The sequence below is a fragment of the Chinchilla lanigera genome, unplaced genomic scaffold (genome assembly GCF_000276665.1).
Source record: "Chinchilla lanigera isolate Chin_1 unplaced genomic scaffold, ChiLan1.0 scaffold00041, whole genome shotgun sequence".
In the NCBI taxonomy this organism is placed as follows: domain Eukaryota; kingdom Metazoa; phylum Chordata; class Mammalia; order Rodentia; family Chinchillidae; genus Chinchilla; species Chinchilla lanigera.
The window spans coordinates 19,028,884-19,053,471 of record NW_004955442.1 but is presented as its reverse complement, the minus strand read 5'-3'; the positions used below and the strand labels follow the sequence as shown (position 1 = coordinate 19,053,471).

Genomic DNA, 24,588 nt, shown 5'->3' with positions numbered 1-24,588 from the left:
TTTTTTTTCCCAGTACCCGGAATCAAATGCATGACCTCGCACTTGCCAGGCAGGCACTGTGCCCCTGAGCTAAATCCCCAGCCCCCTACTTAACAGTCATATGGTGAAGAAGACACAGTTTGGGTGGCCCCTTCATTATAGAATACTGGCCACAACTCATGCAGTTAGATTGCAGCTTCTCAACATATTGAAACCCTGCTGCCCAACCTAGAATAAAGGTGGTTATGAGAAAGAAAAAAGAAATCAAAGCAAACCAAAACAAATGGTACTCTAAACCAACAAAGCAAATGCCTAGAATTTTTTTTACTTTTAAATCTGTGTACACACCAGTTAGTGTCCCTAAATGACCTACAGTAGGTCCAGTTGGCCATAAATCGTAAAGATCCTCCCTTAACCCAATGGCATTGCCTAGCAACCTAAGAGAAGGTCTAAATCAGGTCTAAATGGCAAAACCTTTAGAGCTTCCAATACCAGAGATCCAGCCATGACACACTTGCCATAGATTCACCACCACTGGTCTTTTTTTTTTTTTTTTTTTTAATCAGAAATCAAATTGAGGGCCTTGCACTTGACAGCAGGCACTGTGCCACTGAGCTATAACCCCAGCCCACCACCACTGGTCTAAATGGTGGAGACAGTAGAACCCTAGGGTGCACTTTGCAGTGGGAAACCAGGTGGAATCTGTCAGCTCCCCCAACACCCTCTGTCTCAGTTACTTTCTTCTCCTTGCTGAGACAAAATACCTGACACCTAAAATTAAGGAGAGGTTTATGTAGCTCACAGTTTGTGGAGGTTTCAGTCCATTCTCAGCTAGCTCCAAGGCAGGGTGGCACATGGCAGAGGGCAACTGATCATGGTGGCAGAAAACACCAAAAGCAGCAAGAGCAAAAGAGGAGGTGGGGCAGCAAGCAGCCTCCTTCCCTCCCTTACATTATATGCAAACTACCCACCCTAGGGTGGGTATAGCACTTACACCCACAATCCCAATACTGGACCATGAATCAATCATAAAGTTCAGAAGCCCACCCCATGACTGCATGAGGCTTTGGGGGGACATCTAGACACAAACCATAACACCCTCTTTCCATTTATCCACAAAGGTGTTTATAGGCAGCTGATGCCATGGGCAGAAAATAAGGGAGAATCTCAGGTGCAAAAATATTCTTAGCAAGTACTGGAATGTCCCTTGAATCCTGATCATGGGTTCAGCTAGCCACAAGCAGTCAGTTCCTTTTATCAAGCGCCTGCTGGGAGGCATGCCTCTCAAGATCTGGAACTTATCTCCTGCCTAGCTCACCAAAACTATTACTGGCCAATTAGGTTTGTACATTTAGTTTGCTTGCTGCTGGCCAGATCAAAGGAAGCCGTGTATTGTGAAAAGGACTTATTCAAAGCTACCTTTGAAGAGATGGTGGAACCCTATTTGCCTCAAATCAAATCACCCTGCAGCTGCCCACACAGCTGGGGGCTAAAAGGTGGGTAAGAATCCTTTATGGTAAGGGCGGGGCACAGAGAGATAATGCAGTCTTGCTTTATCATTTCCTATCATCTTCAGCTCATCTTTTTCTTGTGGAAAGGAAACTGGAGTCAAGCCTCCTACTCCAGATTCTATCACTTCTGGTCTGAGGAGAGGAGAGGTTGTTAGCTGTGGCTCATTGTAAGGAAGTTTGAAGAGGCTGCTTATCTAGGAAAAAACAATTAATTTTCCAAAGTTCCATTGTGCAGTGCCAGCTACAGAATAAGTGAATAAGGAGGAAATGGGTGAGTGAAGGAGGGAAGGATAGACTAACTGAGGGGATGAGAGAATGCAGGAATAAATGCGTGTGGGAATGAGTGAGCGAATGGCTGAGGGAGACAATGAGTGAGTGAGGCTAAGAGTGAGAGGGACCCAGGGCAGGAGAGAGGGAAGAAGGAGGAAATGGTTTTCCATGGGGGTGACCCTCCTTAAATAGACGTTATCCATTCATTCATTTGTGCAGCCTGCTTAGACGTCAGGAACAGAGAAGGGTGGGATGCAGCCATGGCAGTGGTCGGCATGAGATGTTCTGAAACATCTCAGGGCAGATAGGAGACCCCTGGCTGGTAACCCGCTCCCGGAAGCCAGGTCCGCACGCTCCCGCCCCGCCCCGGGCAGCCCCCACCGGCTGCCAAGGACACCTGCGCGCCTGCGCAGTGCGCTCACGTGACGCCTGAGGCCCTGCCCGCTCCTGCCGCCCCCCGTGAGTGCGGCCTCAGCTAGCTGCGGCACCAGGTCATCTGTGAGGCGTGGGCTGTGGGGACGCCCGGGCTGCCCGCGGCAGGCTGTGGGCTGCGGGCTGGCGGGCGCGGGGCGCAGGACGAGTGAGTGGCGTGGGGACGCGAGGGTAGGCGCTGGTCAGACGCTCGGGACAGCGGCCTGAGGCCAGCCCGTGGCCTGCCGTGGCGGGGGCGCGTCAAGCAAGACCCCAGGGGGCTACCTGGCTGGAAACCGGCGCTGTGCGGTGGGCTGGGGCCTGGGGTTTCCGCGCAGCGGCAGGCCCAAGAGCCAGCTCGCTCGCGATCGGCCACCTCGCTCCCCGATCGGCCTGGTCGCTCAGGGCTGGCTGAGTGTGGCACTCCCTGGCCTTGACCCTTGGCGCTGCGCGGGCGGGACCTGCAACAGGCGGGAGGATCTGGGTGTGGATGCCGCCAGGTAGCGTGACCTCGACCTGCCGCGCCTCAGTTTCCTCCCGCGCGCAGCCTGGGCAAGGATCGAGGTGTCGGAGACTCCAGCAGTGGGTGTCCAGCCTCGCCAGCTCGCCTGCTCGCCCGATTTCCCTAGAGAAGGCAGAGATCGCGCTGTAAATGCCGAGCAAGCCTCCAGGTTCCGAAGCGACCGCCCCCGGGTCCCACTATCTTAGTTGTTAGGCGGGCGGATCAGAATGGATCTGGACCCGCGCAGGAAGGACGCTGCTACCTTCTGCCCGCACTTCTTCCCAGGAGTCCCTCGCTCTGGGCCTCCATAGGGCTGGGCCTGGAGCATTGAGATGCTGCGAGTCTGTGCTCTGGGAAACTTAATCCAGAGCCCATGGTCTCAGCATCCTATGAGAAAGATCCGCATTTATAAATTGGGATCCACTCTGTCCTCAGCTCTTCCCAAACTGTCCCCTTTGCCTTCGTTGCAAATCTTCATACTGGCAAGGCTTGGGGTTCGTTGGGGGTTATTTTTGGGTCCTACGGAAGAGTGAGAATGGTTATTCAATAAATGGTGGTTTTTTGGTTTGGTTTGGGGTTTTTTTGGTGCTGGGAATCGAACTCAGGACCTTGCACTTGCCAGGCAGGCACTTGTGCCGCTGAGCTATATCCCCAGCCCCAGTAAATGGTGTTGAACAGAAAAATTTTTTGAAAGTTAACTGTCATTCATATGTTCATAAAAATTAATTTTATGTCTTTCACTTTATACCTATTTGGGACATAAAGTTTTCTTTCTGCCCCTCCTACCCCCACAGAGTGGAGGGGCCTTGCTTGTGAAGGCTAGACTTGAGGATCTTATGGGACTGAGATGGGCAGAGGACTAAGGAGGTGTTTCAGGATATTGTAACCTTTTGAAAAGTGAGTGAGGATTCAAGTGATTGAACTCTTAAGAGCATTTTTTTTTTTTTAATTACAGAAAACCGGGGATCAGAAAGGAATAATAAAGGATATTCTACAAAGTCTAATTCTTTTTAAGAATATTGTCAGTTATATTGATATAGACCGAAATGGTATTTTTAGCAAAAATGTAAAAGAAACATTCTTGGTGAACTAAACAGTGGCCTGAATCAGGTTCTTATTATTTGTGGGTGAAAGAATAAATTGGTAAGGCCAGAGATGTAGCTCTTCGGCACAGCACCAGCCATGCAAGTGTGAGGCCCTGAGTGTTTGATTCCCGGTACAAAAGAAAAAGAAGAAATTGGAGTAACGTCTGTGAAGGACAGTTGGGCAGTGTCCATTAAAATCACAAGTGTAGATCCTGACATGGTGGTGCATACCTATAATCTCAGCCCTTGAGGGGCTGAGGTAGGAGGATCTTTCCTTGTTTCTGTTTCTCTTTCTTTTTCTTTTGAGACAATGTCTCACTGTGGATCTTGAATCTGAGGCCAGCCTCTGCTACATAGTGATACCCTGTCTCAAACAAAACAAAACAAATATTCATTAAAAACAATGACCCAGAAATTCTCCATCTAGGAAATTTTCCTCAGATATATGCTGCATGTATGGCACATGTAAATGATTTTCAGAACCTGACTACAGTTGCGAACAATGGGAGAAAATCCAGGTGTCTCATTAGAATTGCTTAAGTAAACCATATTTATCCATACAATGGACTGTGGGAGGTATATGAAGATACAAGAGTTCATTGAAGAGGGAGAGGAAAGTTGTAGATTTGCATATTCACCTGAGACTCTGGAAGAGCCTTCTGGAAGGGCACACTAGAAAGTGAATAGTACCTTCCTTGGGAGAGGATCTGATTGGGTCATAGGTAGAATGGCAGTTTAAGTTTTATAAAACCCTTTCTTTTGAATTGGAATCGTGTGAATGTATTAGGAATTCAGAAATACATCTGAGAATTTCACTATTAAACATCGCAAATGTATCAGAAATTCATGGAATAACTCCTTTGTTGTTGTGGGTTTTTTTTTTTTTTTGTTGTTGTTTTTTTGTTTGTTTGTTTGTTTTTGAGGCTGGGACTCACTATGTAGTTCAGCCTGGTCTTGAACTTGCTCATGTAGCCCAGGCTGGCCTCAAACTCACAGGGATCCTCCTGCCTCAGCCTCCCCAGTGCTGGGATTACAGGTGTGCATCACATCAGGCATAGCATTCCTGTCATGTCTTAATTTTTTGTGTATGTGAGATGGTGGAGATCTATCATGGGGCTTCATGGATGTGAGTTGAATGCCCCATCACTGAATTATACCCTCAGCCCACTTTTTTTTTCCTTGAATATTTCCTTTTTCCTCCCTGGAGATAATGATAACAATGAATTTGGCATTTCTCATTCCTATAAATGTGTTTAGATTGTTTTATGCCATATCTGTAAAGCAATATTGGATAATGTCATTTTGTGTGTCTTTAGACTTTTTAAATTGAAGGTATTTACAAAAGTTGTACTATACCCATTCTACACTTTGTTTTCTCTCTGCCTGACATTGAGATTTTAAAACTGATGGCTATATCCTAGGTTATAATTTGCTTATTTTAACTGTTATCTGTGGTTCTGTTGAAGCACTATGCCCCAACATCCATTCTGAGAATGTTTTGTTGCTTGCTTCTTAAATGTAGTCTTGAATGTTGTTGACTCTGGGCTATGATTCTTCATAGCAAGGAATTGGTTCTTTTGTCTTTGCATACCCCTCCACACTTAACGAGTTCCTTTAATTGTGCTTGATAAATATGCTTTGCCTGCCCAAGGAAGCAGTCTTCCTGTTTTACTGTACTTATTCTTATGGTTGGTGTTTAGGGGTAGCTGCCACCCATCCCTTCCCAGGAGGGTAGATGGGCTGCTGTGATCACAACCATAGGGAACTTCACTTGAGGGCTTGATGCCTGTTGAAGCAATCAGGCCTCACAGTCACTCCCACAGGAAGCCCTCTTGACTCCATGGTGGTGATTGTAACGTACGTAAGCAGCAGAGACCAGAGACCACTGGGCTTATGTAAAGGCAACATGGCATGTAATTTATTGTGCCTGGTTTTAGGCAGAGAACACAATAAGACCGTCTGTCTGGAACAAAGAGAAGTGTGTCTCTTTTACAGGGATGGAGAGAAGGCACAGGACATTAGGCAGCAAGATCCCAATGAACATCTGTGGTTAAAGTTTTCTGGCAATCTTGCATCTCAGTGGGCAGAGCCCTTTGAAGTTTCCTGGCAATCTTGACTCTCAGTGGGCAGAGTCCTTTGAAGTGTCCAATGTAAATTTTAGGGTGTCTCCAGATGTTCCCAGGACCTGCAAAGTTCCTTGTCCTATCTTATCTCCTTTCCTGTGCTTGTTGATGACAGCCTCTGGTGCTGAGCTGAGTTCCCTGCTGAGAGCTGAATTCCCTGCAGGAAGTAGTGCTTCTGCTGGCAGGCATATTGGGGGCTGGGAGAGTCGGGTCTGGTTGGAGACTTACAGTGATAAGGAAGCTGAGGTTTAGAGAGAAGAGCTAGTGTCCAGAGTTGGCAGTAGTTAGCAGTGATACAGGCATTCTCAAGAAGCGTAAAACTTATGGATGCATAAGTCAGGTACCATTGGTTGGGCATGTTTGTCCTATTCATAATAAGATGATACAGGTAAAAGTGATGAGCTAGACCATGACCAAACAGGCATCATCACCTAGGAAGGAGACTGAAGTTGTTCAGAGGATGAGTTATCCCTTGTGGTCTAAGGACCAGTGATAGTGCAGGGGAAAGGAGGCCTGGAGAGTTTTGAGCCAGATCACAAGGGAGCCCCAAGTGGGAGGCAATAGGGGGCCCAGCGCTTGAGAAGTCAGCACACTCAATGCATTTTAAGACCTTTCTGTGGCCTGGACAAAAGAGCCTAGTCAGAATAAGCAAGTGGAAAGGAAACAGATTGAGGCATTATTCCTGTGATCAGACCTAAAGGGTGATGGCTATAAAGGAGCAAGGGGGTGGATAAATCAGGGGAGAGGTGCAGGAATCAGAACCAGAGGGTCTGATAAAGAAGAGACTGTTGAGACCAGGAAGTTTCTGATGTGGGACTGGTTAGCTGTACCAGTGACAAAAATATTCCAATTGGTAAGGCCTCTGGCTGAATTGGGTTTTGAGCTGGAGGTGCAATTGGGAATGCAGGCCTGGAGGAAGGGGTAGCTGGAGCAAGGTGTGCCTTAGGAAAGGAAGGAGTCAGAGAAGGGGGATGTTAGGTCCCTCCCTTCAAGTTGTACCCTGCCCAACTTGTAGAGAAAAACTGCAGCCAACAACCAGTCTGTTCAAACAGAAAGCCCTAGGTGGGCGTGGTGGCACATGCCTGTAATCCCAGCATTCCGGGAGGCTGAGGCTGGAGGATCGTTGGGAGTTTGAGCTGGAGGCCAGCCTGGGCTACAGAGTGAACTCAAGGCCAGCCTGAACTGCATAGTAAGACCCTGTCTCAAAGAGACAAAAAACAACAAAAAACAAACAGAAAGCCCTTTACACAGCTCAAGAGACTAAATCTGTTTATCATGATAGTTCCAGGCTTAGTTCTCAGGAAGCCTCATGAGTGTACAAAATGCTATGCTGTAAATCAGCAACATGCCGATGTCCTCCTGCACTTCCCTCCCCGAGAGGCACTAGACCCGTCAATCACCCCCAAGAAGCTTAAATTTTTCACCTTCCTCAGTGGAATTTCCCCTCTTATACCTAAAATAGTCTATAAAGTAGGCCTGCTTCCTTTGTTCTGAACCAAGGGCTTTTCTCGCCCTTGGCCAGGTTGCACCCAGCCTGAAATAAAGATATCGCTGTTTGCTTCAATATTATATTGCCTGTTCTGGTGGTCTCGGTCGTTGCTCGGGGTCTGGCCTGACAGGGAAATTGCCATGGAGTAGAGTTTCCAGGCAAGAAAATCCTGAGCCAGAGGTGGTCAACTGGGGATAATCCTTAGCTCTAACCGTCTCTGGGGTGTTGGTGAGAAAGATGAGCCAGTCCAGGGTGAAAGGAAGGAGTGGGTAGGTGGGCCAAGGTCCCAAGTGTAGAAGACAGACTGAAGAGAATTGAGTGGGTGTGATGGGAGACAGAGAGTCCAGAGCCCACAGGTCCATGAGGAGGAGAAGGTAGGTAGGTGGTAGGAGGTGTGCTCCTGAGCCTCAATAGTAAGGAGGGACACCTTGTCTTTTCAGCCAGTTTTATATTAAGATGGTTTTTCATTTTGTTTTTAAAGACCATAGCAAGGAATTGGAAAAGAGATATATTCTGAGGAGGGGAAAATGGGGTGATGCAAGGCGGGGAAGGCAGATATTCATGGCCTTGTGGTGACTGATTTGGCTGAAAGAATGTGCAGCTTGACCACATCTCTGTGCAGACTGATGACTCCTTGGCTGTTTGTGGTCATTTTTGGTTCATTCAGGGTCTGTGTGTGGCAAGTGTGTGTTTGCAGTGGTTTTGTTTTCCTGGTTGGATTTCTGAGGCTCTCATTCCATTATTCACAGTTTTTGAGCATACCAACTCAATTATTAGAAAGTAAGCTTGAACTTAAAATGTGATGTGATGATCTTGAATTCACCAGCCCTAGTGCTTTCAAATTACCATGATTGACTTTCAAACTTTTTTAAACTCCTGATAAAAGAAGCTTAAAAAAAAAAAAAAAGAAAAAGACAAAGACAAAGAAAAAGAAAAAGGAAAAAGAAGCTAAGTCCTGGAAACACCACCCTGGCTCCCACCTCCCAGGGAAGGGGTTCGAAAAGCTGACCACCTCTCGGCCTTACCTCATTTCTTCTTCTCCCCTCCTAACCCCTCTCCTATCCTTTTCTTGCTTCTTCTTTTTTTTTTTTGTAGGGCTGGGGATCAAACTTGGGTCCTTGTGCATGCTAGACAAGCATTCTACCGCTGAGCTGTACTGGTAGCCTCGGTGGGTACTTTTGACTTTGTTTTTACAGTTGAGAAACCCAAGGCCCTGATTGGTGTTATTGTGAGTTCTTGGTTGGTAGATCTCCAACACAGATCAGTCTGTCTTCCCAAAACCCTGTTTACTGCAATGTGAAAGGAGGCAAATGGAATGAAGATTCTTGTGGATGAAGGGACACAGGTCGTCAGGAAGAAGGCCAAGTTGCAGCAGAGGTGAAAGCGGGGAGGGAAGTAGAGGGCTTGGAATCAGAGGGAAGGCACAGGTGACCTGGAGGGAAGCACAGGAGTAGAGTGAGCAGCAGGTGCCAGGTGCCAGAGGGCACACAGCAGACCAGTCTGTGTATGATGGAAGTGTCACCTGCCTGCTCACTCATTATCCTTTCTGTCTTGCCAGCAGACAGGTCACAGTGGTGAGGGCTGGTGTGGCATTCAGGATGGCGGAGGAGCAGGAGTTCACTCAGCTTTGTAAGTTGCCCACACAGCCCTCCCACCCACACTGCATCAACAACACCTACCGCAGTACAAAGCACTCCCAGGCCCTGCTCCGGGGGCTGCTGGCTCTCCGGGACAGTGGGATCCTCTTTGATGTTGTCCTGGTGGTGGAGGGGAGACATATTGAGGCCCATCGAATCCTCCTGGCTGCATCCTGTGATTACTTCAGGTAGGCTGCTTAACCTGTTTATTTCTTCAAGGGATCTCAGCTGTACTAGGCATGTGTGCTGGCGCTGAAGGTGCCAGGTCGCAAACTACTTTGGAGCCTCTTCATTGCCTATTGTAACAACTGTGAGACTAGAAGAGTTTTAGAGTGTTTTTCTTGCAGCTGTCCCGTGTCTTAGGCATCTTTTTTCAAAAGATAATTATGCTTGGGCTGGTCATGGTGGTACACACTTCCAATCCTAGCACTCAAGAGGCTGAGATAGGAGGATTACCACAAGTTCAAGGACATATCAAGAGCCTATGTCAAAAAACAAAACCAAAAATATGATAATTATGCTTGGTTTTATTTGTAATATCATATTTTATAGAGTGAATCTTAGATTGCAACTCCAGTATTTTGGTAGAAAACAGATTTGTATTTTACTGTACTCTGGGTTCCATTCCCATCTCATTTCATTTTGAAAAATTTGAAATCTATGTAAAAGTTGAAAGAACAATATGATGAACACTTGAATACATACCAGTTGTTAACACTCTGTTACATTACTCTCTCTCTCTCTTAAACACAGACCCTTTATTAAGATGTTATGACACTTAAAGGTGGGTATGGTGGCATACGCCTGAAATCACTGCACTTAGGAGGCTGAGGCAGGAGGATCAAGAGCTTGAAGCCGGACTGACCTACATGAAGAATTCCACCCAGCTGGCTTTTTTGGGTGAACTCTGTCTGAAAACAAAACAAAAAACACATTTAAATCTCCCCCCCCCCCATTGTTGTAATGCCAGCTACGAGGTCTGTGTGAGCCCTGGTCATTCCTCTGGCACTCTGTAGGTGCTGAAGCCCAAGACCAGGTGGTTGTTACTGTGTGAATATTGTCCACACAGCTACATGACATTTGGAGTCACCCCTTTTCTGGCTCACAGTTCTCATCCTTGGGTATCAGCCTCTGACCCTCCCACTGAACTCTGTGGCCTGTCCAGCATTTCTCGTGGCTTCCTGCATGACTTCACGTTAGCACTGGAAAGAACTCTTGGCTTGTTTCTCTGACATACTGGGTTGGACTTTCTTATTCTGGCGGCTAGCATGTAGTATTGGGATGAGACAGAACCAATAGTCTGTGGATACGTGAGAGGAGATTAGGAGAATTGGTTCTCATGATTATGAGAGGCCCAGAGTTCTATAACAAGCCATCTGTAAGCTGGAGTCCTCAGGATGCCAATAGTATAGCTCAGTTTTTTATTTTCCTTATTTTTTTTTTTTGGTACTGGGGTTTGAACCAAAAGCCTTGTGCTTTCTAGGTAGGTAGTTCACCACTGAGCTACATCCCTAGCCTGACTCTAAGTCTGAAAACCTCAGAACCCAGAAGACTTATGATTTAATTCTCATTCTGAGGCTGAAGGCCTGAGGATCTCAGGGGAGCTGTTGATGGAAGTCTTAGAGTCCAAAGGCTAGGGAGCCTGAGTTCTGATATCCAAAGGCAGGAGACAAAGAGTGTACCAGAGACAGAAAGAGAGGATGGGAGAGAAGGAGACAGAGTAAAATATAGCAAGATAGATAAGGAGACAGGGAGATATATAGGGATAGGGAGGGAAGAGAAGAGAAGAGGGGCGAGGAAGAGGAGGAAGAGAAGATAAATCTCATCCTGTGTGCTGTTTTTCTTCTCTGTGGGCCTCAAGAACCTACCCACACAGAATGGGTTTTCCCCTTCAGCCCACCATTTACATGCCAGCATCCTCTGGAAACACCCAGAGAAAGTGCTTTCCTAATTATCTAGGTATTTCTTACTCCAGTCAAGTTGACACCTAAAATTAGCTATCACAAGTGGTTGTCACATGGATACTCAGACAATAGCCATGACTTAAATAAATTCTTGTATTCTATTTCCCCTGTTGTCTCTATGGCTGTGCACCTTGAAGAGGAGGGCTCCAATACCCTCCTTTCACAGAGCGTGAGCCTCAGAAGGAGAGAGGGCCCCTAGTCATGATGGCAAGACTCATATCCCAGGCATGCGATGCCAGTTCTGTTTAATTGTTTTGTCTTGCAGGCTCAGGAGTAGTTCCCGTCATTGTTCCATTTTACGGATTATTAAGCAGAATACTTCTTTGTGTTTTAAGTGCCTCCTGGTGAATGTGACCCATTGGTGGCTTGGTGTAGATGTGTCCAGGAGCATCTGCATCCCTGTAGTTCATTAGGGGGTTTATCTGTGGTCGTTAATAAATTTAACATCATGGCCAACACTTATAATCTCAATACTCTGGGAGGCTGAGTCAGAATGATTGCAAGTTTGAGTTCAGTTTAGGCCACTTAATTATTTAGTGAGAGTCCGTCTCAAAAGAAAAAAGAGAGAGAGAGAGAAAGAAAAGAAAGAAAGAAAGAAAGAAAGAAAGAAAGAAAGAAAGAAAGAAAGAAAAAAGAAAAAAATAATAGCATATAGGATAGTGGGCAGGATAGAGGATTTGAGAGCCACCTTCAGAGAAGAGTTGGGAGATGCAGCACAGGGGTCTATCCAGCAGAAGGACCAACCCATTTAGGGCCTGTGCAAGATTGGCTGGAAGCGGGCTACAGAGCTAGGGGACCTCCTGGGCTCACCCTCACAGCCCTTTATGCCCAAATTCTTCTTCCCACTTAGGCTGTCCTCACCGTCCCTATCACACCACTCTTCCTAAAAAGTATAGTGTGAATGCTACCTTTCCCTAATTGAGCAAGAACCTTCTGAGCCTTTCCATGATTTCTACAAGTGATTCCTAGTCCTTCCCACAGCCCACTTTGGGTGGGCCTCTCTTGGGAGCTATCTCCTTTCCAGCACAGTGTGGCTGACCATGTGAAGGGAAAGGGAGAGTGACATTGTTGGAGAGGTCAGCCCCAGCCCAGATATAGATATGTAAAAAAAGATTATTCTCAAGATGTGTCATGTTTATTATTTGAGTTATTTGATTCAGGTTAAAATGGCAAAGAACTGCTGGGGCATGGTGGTGCATTCCTGTAATCCCAGCTGCTGGAGAGGCTGAGGCAAGAGGATTGCAAGTTGGAAGCCAGCCTGAGAGACCTAGACCCTAGACTTGAAATAAATGAAATGAAATGAAGGAGCTGGGGATATAGCTTGGTGGTGGAGACTTGCACAGCGTGTGTGAGGCCCTGGGTTTGATTCCCAGTACCGTTAAAAAAAAATTGCAAAGGACAATTTTTCCCCCTTGGGAAGACGTTGAGGGTATAAAATGATTGTAATGTCTGATGGGGGCAGAAGTAGAGAAAAGGACATTTAAGAGTGAGTTGGCACCCAGCCTGGGGTTGCTGCAGTTGCCCTTCAGGTGTCTGTCCTATAGGATGATATGCCCAGCGTAGAGATGTGGTATGGGGGAGGTTCAGAGGTAGCCCACCCATTCTGTGGCTTCCAGTGTCCTTTTTGTAGGAGGGGTAGAGTTTCTACTAATAAGGAAGGCAGAAGCTCAGGACCCGGTGAAAGATGATCCCACCAAGAAGACCTGGAAGGACGTGTTCTGAACTGTGGGGCTCAAAGGGAGAAGGCCAACTTTGTCCCCTTTACTTGTTTGAATTATTTCATGAAGAACAGGAATCACTTTCATACTGTAGGGCTTTTGTGCATGAGACTTATAGCTGGCAGGCTGCTGTAGTGTATGGTGACACAAGATTGACAGTTGCCCAAGACCTTGGATACTCATGGACACCTGGCCCTCCAAGTGCCTCACTGTTGGCCTGATGTCATCCTCAGCTACATACACTGTGGTTCCAACCTGCTCCTACCTCTCTTTGCTCTGTAATCTGGCTGTTATTTCAACCTGGCCTGCCTTCTTCTGCCCTTCCTATGTGAAAGTTTGTCTTTCTATGAGGCCTGTCCCTTGGGGACCTTCTCAAACTGTTGCTCACCTTTTCTCAGCCAGAGGGATATCAGCTCTCCTCCTTACAGGATTCTTCAGGCCTTGGAGGGCAGAGGGTTGTACTGTTTCTGCCCCAGGGCAGCTGCATGATTTAGGAGTTACACTGCATTATAGAGCTTTTATATTTTTCTTTTCTTTTCTTTCTTTTTGAGACAGGGTCTCATTATGCAGTTCATGCTGGTCTTGAACTCACTTTGTAGCCCAGGCTGGCCTCAAACTCGCACTGATCCTCCTGCCTCAGCCTCCCGAGTACTGGGATGACAGGTGTGTGCCACCATGCCTGGCTTATATTCTTTTTCCTTTTTTTTTTTTTACTTCTGTTAGTAACTTTCCACTGCACATCTCTTTCGGATCCCTTGACCTTACTCTTACCTGCTTCCCCTTGTTTGCATCTGAGCTGGTTCTTCCTCATGTCTCACTTCTGTTTGGGCCTGAAGGACCCAAGAGCTGTGTCCTTTATGCAGCCTCCCAGGATCATTGCATCCTACCATTGTTTTTATACCATCTGGGAATTGTAAAGGATGGTTTTGCTCAAGTTGGTGCCTGTGATTTTGACAGTTTAGCTAAAATTGATGGTTACCTAGAAATCATAAATTGGCAGGACTTTACCCCAGAAGAGAAAAAAAATTTTATTCCCTACAAAAGCACAAAGCACAGAGGTTTCCTAGTGTAGTTGTGCTTTCTAGGAACAGACAGCAAAGCTGTTTAAATTTTCTCAGGCCAATAAAACAATATTCCTCAAAGCACTTTCAGCCAGGTGGGCATTATTCTCAGGAAGAAAGATTAGTTCCACCATAGGGAACTTATAATTCATATTGTTAATTCCTTAACCACGACCTAGGATGTGTCTTTGTACATATTTACATAGCACATCTACAGGCACAATTAGCATGGGTGGGGGCTGGGGATTTAGCTCAGCGGCAAAGCGCTTGCCTGGCAAGCACAAGGTCGTGAGTTCGGTTCCTGGTACCGGAGAAAAACCAAAAAAAAAAAAAAAAAATTAGCATGGGTGTGATAACATTGAGCATCCAGTTCCACAGTTAAAAATTTTTTGAGCTGGCGTGGTGGCGCATGCCTGTAATTCCAGCAGTCTCAGCATTTAGGAGACTGAGGCAGGAGAATCAAAGTGAGTTCGAGGCCAGCCTGAACTACATACCAAAACCAAGTCTCAAAAAACAAAATTTCTGAGCTGGATGTACACCTGCAATCCCAGCTACTTTAGAGGCTGAGGCAAGAGGATTGCAAGTTCCAGGCCAGCTTGGGCAACTGAGTGAGATGCTATCTCAAAATAAAATTTAAAAGAAGAGTTGGGGGTTTAGTTCAGCTTTCCCTGTGTTCAATTCCCATTACCACAAAACAAACCAAAACACAACTTTTTAAATAGGTGAAAATGTGTATACATAGGAAATCACCAGTTTACCTTGCTTTCCTACCTTTTTCCTTCATGCCATGGTAACCAGTTTTTGTGTTGCCCCATCCAACACACACCACACTGGAATGGTACCCCAGCCCTTACCTAGGCAAGTGCACTACCACAAAGCTACATCACCAGCCCACAACCATCCTATGCAAAATTATGATTTAAACACACAAACACAAACACACACACACACACACACACCCTCTGTAAAATTTACCATCTTCATCATTTTTAACTGTACAGTTCAGCAGTATTAAGTAAATTCACATTATCATGAAACGTCCAGATTTCATACTGCAGATCTAAAACTTTGTAACTTTTAACTCTAATTCTTCTTTATCCTCTTCCCCCAAGCCCTATTAACTTTAACCACTGTTCTGCTTTATGTTTCTACAAATCTGACTACTCTAGGACCTCATAAATGGAATTATACAGTATTTGTCTTTTTGTACCTGGCTTATTTCACTTAGCATAATGTTCTTAAGAGTCATTCATTTAATAGCATATGATAGAATTTCTTTTTTCTTTTTTTGAGACTGTTTTACTCTATAGTCATTTCATAATTTCACCTGATCTTGAGTCCATATTAAGATTTCCCTAATTATCTCAAAATATATATCCTTCCCCCCTCCATTTGGGGCCCAGGCTAGCCTTGAACTTGTGATCCTCTTACCTTAGCCTCTCAAGTGCTAGGATTACAGGTGTGTACCACCATTCCCAGGTTAAGTTTTTATTTGGACATGTTTTTTTTGGAGGAGGAAATGAGGGATAAAGAATTAAATATCCATTCTTGATTAAAAGTAAAAAAGGAGGACATGTATATGTTATTTTTCTTTTTATTTCCCACCCAATTTTTATTTTATTTTTTTTCAAATTTAAATTTATTAGGGCTGCTATCACAATGGGTATAATGTACAGGCATAAGCATCACTTTTGCTTCCATAATTTACTCTAGAAAAAAACATATTGAGGATCCCAGCAAGGAAAACAAACTGCAGTAATTTTCAATCCCAACTAATGTCAGCAAGTCTTGCAGATAATAGAAACTCAGTTTCTTTTAAAACATAAAAAAGTCAAAAAGGGTGGGGGTGTAGACCTGTGGTACAGCATGTACTCTTACATGCATAAATACTTGGGTTTAATCCCCAGCAATAATAACACATTACAGTGAAATGTGCTTATTTTATAGTTACTTGAATTGCGTAAAGCACTAAAATGTTGAAAACAAGCATAATAAGTAGAAGCAGAATTGTGTATCCATATTAGACAGAAATTTGCTACCAATTTTTATTTTAAAATGTTGCTTCTAAGAAAAAATGTTGCTTCTACAGTACAGTTGAAAGATAAGGTTAATGAATATGTGTGCCATTGACCTGGATCAGCATTTTGTAATTCACTGCAGATGGATTACAGGCAGCATGATACTTTATCCCCACATTCTCTAACATGTATTTCATGTGTGTGAGGTACTGGAGATTGAACCTAGGGCATAACTGAACTATATCCACAGCCTTTTTATTTCTTATTTTGGTTTGGGGGTGGGGTTTGTTTGTTTTTGTTTTTTATTTGTTTTGGTTTTTTGAGACAGGGTCTCACTACATAGTCCAAGCTGGCCTTTGAACTCATGGTGATCCTCCTGGCTCAGTCTTCAGAGTGCTAGGATTACAAGTGTGCACCACCACACAGTTCTTATTTCTTATTTTAGATTAGGTCTTGCTAAGTTGTGCAAGATGCCCTCAATATTAATGATCCCCCTGCCTTTTGAGTAGTTGGGGTTATTGGTATGTGCTACCACTCCTGGCTTCTAACATATCTTTAATACCATTATAAGTCCAAGAAAATTTATAGTCACTTCATAATTTCTCCTGATATTGAGTCTGTATTCAGATTTTCCTAAGTATCTCCAAATGTCTTATATCTCCTCCTTCCCCTTCTGTTTGGGGTCCGTTTAAGGTGCATGCAGTAGATGCTTTCTTAAGATGTTAATATCTGCATCAGTCCAAGTGCCCATGCTCTGTTCAGGGAATCAGTGCTCACAGTGTCCCTATCCCTACTGTTGCAGCATGGATCCTAGAGTTGCTGGACAGAGGAATCAGACAAGGGAAGTACAGTAATAATGCAGTTCTGGAAGGTCTGAACTGCTACAAAGCACATGGGAGAGTGCTTCAAGGGAGTAGCGACATGTTTGGTAAAATGTGTAGGGATAAATTTCCCAGACATGTGCAAGGTCTATAGGAAGATGACTTATGAGATCTTCAAAGACACTCCAAGGATGGATGGACACATACAGAGGTCTCCTGTATTGCAAAGATGTAAACTTTTTCTACTTTTTTTTTTTTTTTTTTTTTTTTTGAGACAGGGTCTCACTGTGCAGTTCAGGCTAGCCTTGAACTCACAACAATCCTCCTGCCTCAGCCTCCCAAGTGCTGGGATTTACAAGTGTGTGCCACCATGCCTGGCTAACTTTTTCTACATTAATCTAGATGTTTCATGTGTTTCTAAAAGGGTTTATTGGGGGGAATTACATGAACTAATTCCAAAGTTCAGATGAAAAAGCAAGCTGTGGTGCCAGGTACAGTGACCCACACCTATGACCCCAGCTGCTTGGGAGGCTGAGGTAGGGGGTCAAGGCAAGCCTGAGCAACTTAGTGAGACCCTGTCCCAAAAATTGAAAAAGGACATCTGAAAGGTACAATAGATATTGTGAAAGGGAAAAGAAACTGCTCAAATAGGAAGGAGCAACTGGAATGAAGGAGGGGAGAGGAAAAAGAAAGATGGAAGAGAAAAAAATATGTATATGTATTCACAAGATAGCTAGGATAATTGTACTACTAATATCTGTTGGCTTATTGAAAGGAACTGTTAACGTGTAATTATTTGATCAATCTTACATGCTGGTTATATGTGCAACCATTTTGAAGATAACATTATGTAATATAACAGCCATTGTTAATATCCTGTCACCTTGTTTTGAAATTCTGTATCATTTTTATTGTTCCCTATGCTGTCTTGTTTATGTATTTGTTTTTGTCATTTTTTTTTCTTTTCTCTTTAAAATGAAAAACAAAATTTACGTATATACAAGGATAGTTGGGAAAGGTGTATTGGTGATATCTGTGGTTTATTAAAAGGAACAGTCAATGCTTAAAATTTTCTTTTTTCTTGACCAATTTTGCATGCTTGAAATGGTAATCAGAACGACTGATCTGAAGATAACAATATGCAGTATGTGAACCATTGTTGAACTCCTACCATCTTGTATGGTGAAGCTCTGCATCATTTCCAATTTTTTTTTAAAATTACTTGTTACTGTCTTTGATTGTTTGATCAATCTTACATTCTTATGTCTGGTGGACTGAACACCTTCATTGAAGATAAGATTATGTAATGTAGCAAGCATTGTTAATTCCTATTTTTTTTTTTTTTTTATCTTTTTGAGACAGGGTCTCACTGCAGTTCAGGTTGGCCTTGAGCTCACTTTGTAGCCCAGGCTGGTCTGTAACTCACAGCGATCCTCCTGCCTCAGCCTCACGAGTGCTGGGATTACAGGTGTGCACCACATGCCCAGGCTTATCATTTTGTTTTGAGATCATGTATCGTTTTTGTTTTTCTGTGTTGTTTTGATTTTGTCTTTATTGTTTTCTTGTTAGTTTTTTTTAATCTTTAAAAATAGAAAAAAATTTAAAAAGAGCTAGGGAACCAAGGCATGGTGACACACATGCTTATAATCCCATCAATCTGGGAGGCTAAGGCAGAAGGATCACAAGTTCAAGCCCAGCCTGGGCAATTTAGTAACTAGCAAGAACCTATCTCAAAATAAAAATTGTAAAAAGTTCTTTTTAAAGAGCTGGGCATGCTGGGCATATAGCTCAGTGGTAGACACATGCAAGCATGACCCTGCTTTTGAATCTCAATATTACACATACACACACAAGCACTGGTCAAGATATTGTTGGAAATGAAGGTAATCCTATATTGGACATATTGTGACACTGTAGTATTTTAAACTGCATCTTGTTGGGGAAGACACAGAAGGATTATAGAAAAAAGCTAGGAGATTCATAAATATCACGAACATCAAGAACTCTGTAGGTGATTCTTTAAAATTGTCATAAATTGGGGAAGAGGCAGAGATAAATCAGTTGCTATCTGAAAAAATACAAAGTTGGGTTTTTGTTTCCTACCTTATGCCAAAAATAAAAACTAAAGGAAAGCGTGAGTAAATGTTTTCTGATCTCAAAAAGAGGATTTTCTAATTTCGAAACAAAATTCAGAGGCAAGAAAAGAAAAATGAAAGCTGGGCATGTGCCACCTGTAATCCTAGCACTCTGGAGGCTTAGGCAGGATTGCCATGAGTTCGAGGCCAGCATGAACTACATAATGAGACCCTATCTCAAGAAACCAAAATAAATAAATAAATAAATCTGACCTCTTTAAAAAACAAAGGCAAATTTCTACATGGCAGAAATCATAGAAATCAGTAGGTGAAAAAAAATTCAGCTTATCAAAGAAGGGCACATTCCTTCCAATGGCCAAAAAAGTCTAATAGAAAACTGGCGAAGATTCTGGAGTGTTCTGAAAAGACGTAGCCAGGTGTGGTGATGCGTGCCTGTGATCCCACCACTCAGCAGGTTGAGGGAAGAATTCTAGGCCAGCCGGGACTACATAGTCAGTGTCAGTTTAAGACCAGCCTGAATTACATAATGAGACCCTGTCTCAAAAAAAGCATTATATATGGCTTTTACACATGTGATCATGTGAAGAGATTTTCTGTTTGTTTTGTTTTTGTTTTTTGAGACAACTATGTAGCCCAGGCTGGCCTTGAACTCATGGCACTGTTCCTACCTCAGCCTCCTGAGTAGTGGGATTACAGGCATTCACCAGCGCACGTGGTTCTATCTTGTTTGTGGTGGCAGAGTTAGAACTGGTTCTTTCTGGCTTATGAGGTGGAATGGGAAGCAGGCACCTCACCCTGCTGTGAGGACTTATATAAGAAGGCAGGCAGGCAACACTGTCAGAGTGTGAATGTATGTCCCAGCAGCTGTGTTTGTGGGAATTAATCCTGACAGTCACAGATACAATGTATCATGGGGATGAGGCTGTCTGTTAAATGAAAAACAGGAAGATTAGAAGTAACCTGAATGGCTGGATGTGATGGCGCATGCCTGCAATCCTAGCACTGGGGAGGCTGAGGCAGAATGATCACTGGGAGTTCAAGGCCAGCCTGGGCTGCATAGTAAGTTCAGAAGCCAGCCTGAACTGTGCAATGAGACCCTGTCTCAAAAAAAAAGTAATCTGAATGTACCCAAGTAGGAACAGGTTAAATAAACACTGACAGCCTTTACAAAGAGTGAGGCAGCTCTCTGTACTGAGGTAAGAATCGATTTCTAGGGTGTGTAATGAAGTAAAAACAAACTGAGTTGCAGAATATAACCATTCAAGTGGTTACGGGTATCCTTGGGAGGGGAACGGGCTGAAGGTTGGGATCTAAGGTTTAAGGAAACTTTTACCATTATTTTTCATTGATTTTTAAATCTTGTACTATATCCTGGCCATGGTGGTGAACACTTGGGAGGCTGAAGCAGGAGGAACACTGCAGATTCAAGACCAGCCTGGGCTATATAGTGAGTTCAAGACCAGCCTAGATTACATAGCGAGACCCTGTCTAAAAAAAAAAAAAAAAAAAAATCTTGTACTATGTATGTTACCTAGTTGAAATATAAAATGTAAAAGTAGTTTCTCTACCATCCCCAAGTTGTTAACTGTCAGCCTCTGGGGTTGGAGGTATAGCTCAGTCATAAAATACTTGTTTAGTGTCTTGGTTACTTCTCTCTCATTGCTGAGACAAAATACCCAACTCTCAAAATTAAGGAAGGAATTAAGGAAGGAAAGGTTTATTTAGCTCACATTTATGGAGGTTGCAGTCTATAATCAGCTGGCTCCAAGGCAGGTTGGCATGGCACAGGGGCAACAGTTCAATGTGGCAGAAGACAGCACAAGCAGCAAGAGTAAAAAAGTGGGGTAGCAAGCCTCTTTTCCTCCTTATATTGTATATTAGCTATCCACCCACTCCCACATCATCTGCCTGCCCTCTTCCATAAGCTGAGGATGTTCACAAAGTAAGGACCCTGGCTCCGTGCTGTATCACTTAGTTGAACTTTTAAACTTCTCAAGTTGACACAATGAACAACATCCTACAGCAGTAAGGGCAGTTCTTTTCACCCTAGGATGCAGAACTGCTAAGTTACTTAGTTAAACTTTTAGACTGCTCACGTTGACACAGTGTATCAGCCATAACACTTAGGATGCATGAGACCCTGGGTTCAATCCCTAGTAACATAAAGTAATTCATATTTAATTAATAAAATATCTTCAGTCTGGCCACAAGTCTCTCATCTCCCAACACCTAATCAGTGTCTCCCAACAACTTGGATGTTGTATCAGTCAGTATTTTACTAGAAAAACCAGTATAACACAAGGCACACACATGTATAAGAATTTATAAGGTTGGCTTCCAGTGGCCACCCACAAGGTCGGATGAGGAAGAGAGCAGAGCGTCTCTCTGAACACTGGAGCATGAAGGATTCGGGCCAAGGTCTGAAGCTCACTGCAATGTCCTGTGCAAGTCTGTACCAGGGGGCCAATGGGTCTGAGATGGAAGGCTGAAGGGTCTGTGCTGGAAGTCAGGAGATGACGTCCAAGTGAAGGCAAAAGCTGGCATTCTTCTGAAGAAACAGAAGCAGATTTGTCCTTCCTCATTTCCCCTTTATACTATCCAGGCAACTAGCCACGCTAGGGTGTAGTTAAACGTCTCTTAACTTCTCAAGTTGATACAGTCAATCAACCATCACAGATATCTCTTGTGCTTCTCATACTGGCCATGCCATAGTGGGACTCCAACTGCCCTCTCTAGATCAGTTCTTCCTAAATTTTCCATCCATAGAAGGTCCCTGCCCATGTGCTTCACTCTGAAGAGGGCCCCAAGTTCTCCAGGGACCTTATAGAATTAGTCTGTCAGCAGATTCTTTTCTGCTACGTCCCAGCATCAACTCACCTGCAGCTCTTCAGGTACTTCACCCTTCAGAGCCAGAGTCACCCCCAGGAGCTTCCTGCCTGGCTGGTTTTCCAACCTCCAGCTTCAACCCCTTCTTTACCCCCTCTCCTTTTGGGCAACAGGTTGTCAGCTTATGCTATTAAATTCTACAGATGTGCATTATTGTGCTTGATTTCATTGTATCATCTCCCTTGCCCTAGAGGTAGGCTGCCTGGCTCTGCTTCACCTGCTCACTTCCTCTTCTAGCTGCCACGAGCACTAAGCTCTTTGCTCACAAACAGCTATCTCCTTACCTAGGATGTCCTCCCCTGCAGCCTCACCCTTAGATCTCAAACTCCTTAGGGGGGTCTGTGCCTAGTACTCCATCCCAGGTCAGGTGCCCTCCTGAGTTCTTTCCCAGCATTTTCCTCATCCAAAATACCTGGTAGGTTGGTGGATCAGTTTGTTTCTTTTTTCCTTTCCTTACATTGTTTGACCTACTTGTATGTAGGAATCTTACTAGTGTACTTCATTGTCTCTGCTACTCTGTAAATGATACTTGGCATTTGGTAGGAGATCAAAAACCATGATAAATGCAGTGATTTATTACTTCTTTCCCATTAACTTTTTTTTTTTTTTCTTTTAGTACTGGAGATTGAATGCAGGGCCTTTGTACTGAACTACATCCCCAACTCTCTTTCTGTTTTATATTTTGAGACAGGGTCTTGCTCAGTCACTAAGGTGCCCAGGCTGGGCTTGCACTTGCAATCCCTTAGCTCAGCCTCCTAGAATGCTGGGTTACAGGCTCGTGCCATTACTCCCTGCTAACATACTTCTTTTTAGACATGCTCCGGAGTTGCTCCTCTGACCTGGGAACTCACCTAATGGATGAAGCAGCAAACAAGGAGGACCCAGGCACGCCCTTATAAAGAACATATAAGGGATCCTGGGGACCCATGGAAAAGGAGACAGCAATTTCTAGGATGGCTGCCCAGGCTTGGTCAGGCACCTTTTGTAGGCTGACTTCTGTGTGTAGGCTGTTTACTTAGAGCACGGAGTCCATAGCATTCCAGCATGCATACTACTGATTAATCTGCTCCTGTGCCAACCCCGTCATTGCTGCTTGATTTCCTCTCAATGTTCTTTTCAGCCTGGTCTGGTGTCCTGACCAGTATAACTCCATTGCATTCTCTCTTTACTTTTCAGAGGTATGTTTGCTGGGGGATTGAAGGAAATGGAGCAGGAGGAGGTCCTTATCCACGGTGTGTCCTACAATGCCATGTGCCAAATCTTACATTTCATATACACCTCCGAGCTAGAGCTCAGCCTCAGCAATGTGCAGGAGACGTTGGTTGCTGCCTGTCAGCTTCAGGTGAGGCTCATCTTGTTCAGCAAGGTAGATCCACACCCTCAGATACCCAAGATGCTCATTGAGCAGTGACATTGGAGTAATGTGGGTCCGGAAGGCCAGGACACCAAGCAATGAAGGAAGCTGTGGAGTAGGGAGGGACCCTGTGTCAAGCCCTGGGAGTTTAAGCAGAATGGCTCCTGATGCCCCTTTGAGGTTGGTCTCCTGCCACTTCCCTTTACTTTTTAGCTGCTTCGTTTTCCTGACCTGGCCACTCTTCCAGGAAGAAGATCCTACGCAGCCAAATGGGCCAACCCAAGGCCATATGTGTGTAATGGCCTGTGTGCTGTGGGATTTTGGCAGCTCTGAGCATTCCCAGCCTTGTAGCACACACATGTCCTTTCTGTCCACCCTTTATTTTTGTTTTTCTTTTTGTTATTGTTGTTGTTTTTTGTTTTGGTTTTTGGTTTTTTTCTGGTATCAGGAATCGAACTCACAACCTCATACTTGCCAGGCAGGCGCTGTGCCGCTGAGCTAAATCCCCAGCCCCCCACCCTCTATTTTTAGCTACTCCCATCTCTCTCTGTCTTTCTGTCTCTCTGTCTCTGTCTCTCTCTCTCTCTTTCCCTCTCTCTCTCTCTCGATACAGTCTTGCTATGTACTGCAGGCTGGCCTTGAACTCACTATGTAGTCCAGGCTGGCCTTGAACTTACGGCAATCCTCCTGCCTCAGCCTCTTGAGTTTGGGATTATAGGCTTGCATCACATCTGGCCTGCTCCCATCTCTTTAAAACTTTTTCCTTTCAAATACTTGTTTCTTTTACAGAACAAATTTCCTGAGGCTGCAGTGGGGGCCTTCCATAACCCTGTTGTTTTAAGTGGGGATTCCAGATACCCTTATGAGGCCTGGGCTTCAGAAGGTCCAGCTGAATCTCTGCCATGTGAGTGTAGGTACACAGGGCCTGCACGTTCTTTTCACCTCCCAATCAGAAGTTGATTGGATATGTTCAGTAACTTCCTCCCACCTTTCTTGAAAGTGAAATGAAATACTATACTAGGTTCATCATTCTGATTCTTTTCTTAGATGAGTGTGTTTGGGGCAATTTGAAAAAACTTCAGTCATAAGACAGCATATTTAAGGGGTGTTTCAATGCCTCGTTTGACATAGTGCCCTATCCCTTGCCGTCCTCAGCTTGGCTCCTTATGTAGGAGGTATTCCGTACATGCTTGGGCTAATCTGAGCACAACTTGCCTTAAGGTACATGCATGACAGTAGGTTGAGTTGAGCCAGGTTAACTTTTACAGCAAAAAGTTTTCCCCGTGTTCTTTGGTTTAGAGATCTGTCCTGACCTCCCTGTCCCTGTTGATTTTGGAACCTTCATCTGGGTTTCTGACCTCCCAATACTGCCTGTCAGCTGCCTCAGAGCATTAGCCCCGTCCTAGCATCACTGTCTGTCTCCACACCACCACCTCCCTGGAGGTCCTCTCAGGCTCCCTCTTCTGTATGCCCTGTGACCACTGACAGTGCCCTGAGGTCAGAACCTTGGGCCCCTTGGGCTCCTTTGCCATCTTCATTTCCTGTGTTCATGTTAGGGTAAGTCAGCCTCTTTATTCTTGCTTGTAGCTATGTCCTTTCATTTTCTGTATCTTTGCCCTGCCTTCTGTCTCTCTGTTTCTTTTTTATTTCTTTTTTTTTTTTT

At 44.4% G+C, this 24,588-nt stretch overlaps 1 protein-coding gene across 6 annotated transcripts in view; it reads left to right on the top strand.

Annotated features, from left to right (window-relative positions):
* The first annotated feature begins 2,171 nt into the window (after positions 1-2,171).
* Klhl22 (kelch-like family member 22) overlaps positions 2,172-24,588 on the top strand; it is a 40,330-nt gene continuing 17,913 nt past the window's right edge. The window contains exons 1-3 of one of the 6 annotated variants that reach the window (XM_005391799.2): positions 2,172-2,251; positions 8,932-9,195; positions 22,748-22,913. In XM_005391799.2, the coding sequence (XP_005391856.1) occupies positions 8,969-9,195; positions 22,748-22,913 (393 nt within the window). In that variant the 5' untranslated portion in view covers positions 2,172-2,251; positions 8,932-8,968. Of the gene's footprint in view, positions 2,341-8,518; positions 8,539-8,928; positions 9,196-22,747; positions 22,914-24,588 lie in introns of those variants that run through there. The other 5 variants (XM_005391800.2, XM_005391802.2, XM_005391801.2 and 2 more) reach the window with 5 other exon arrangements.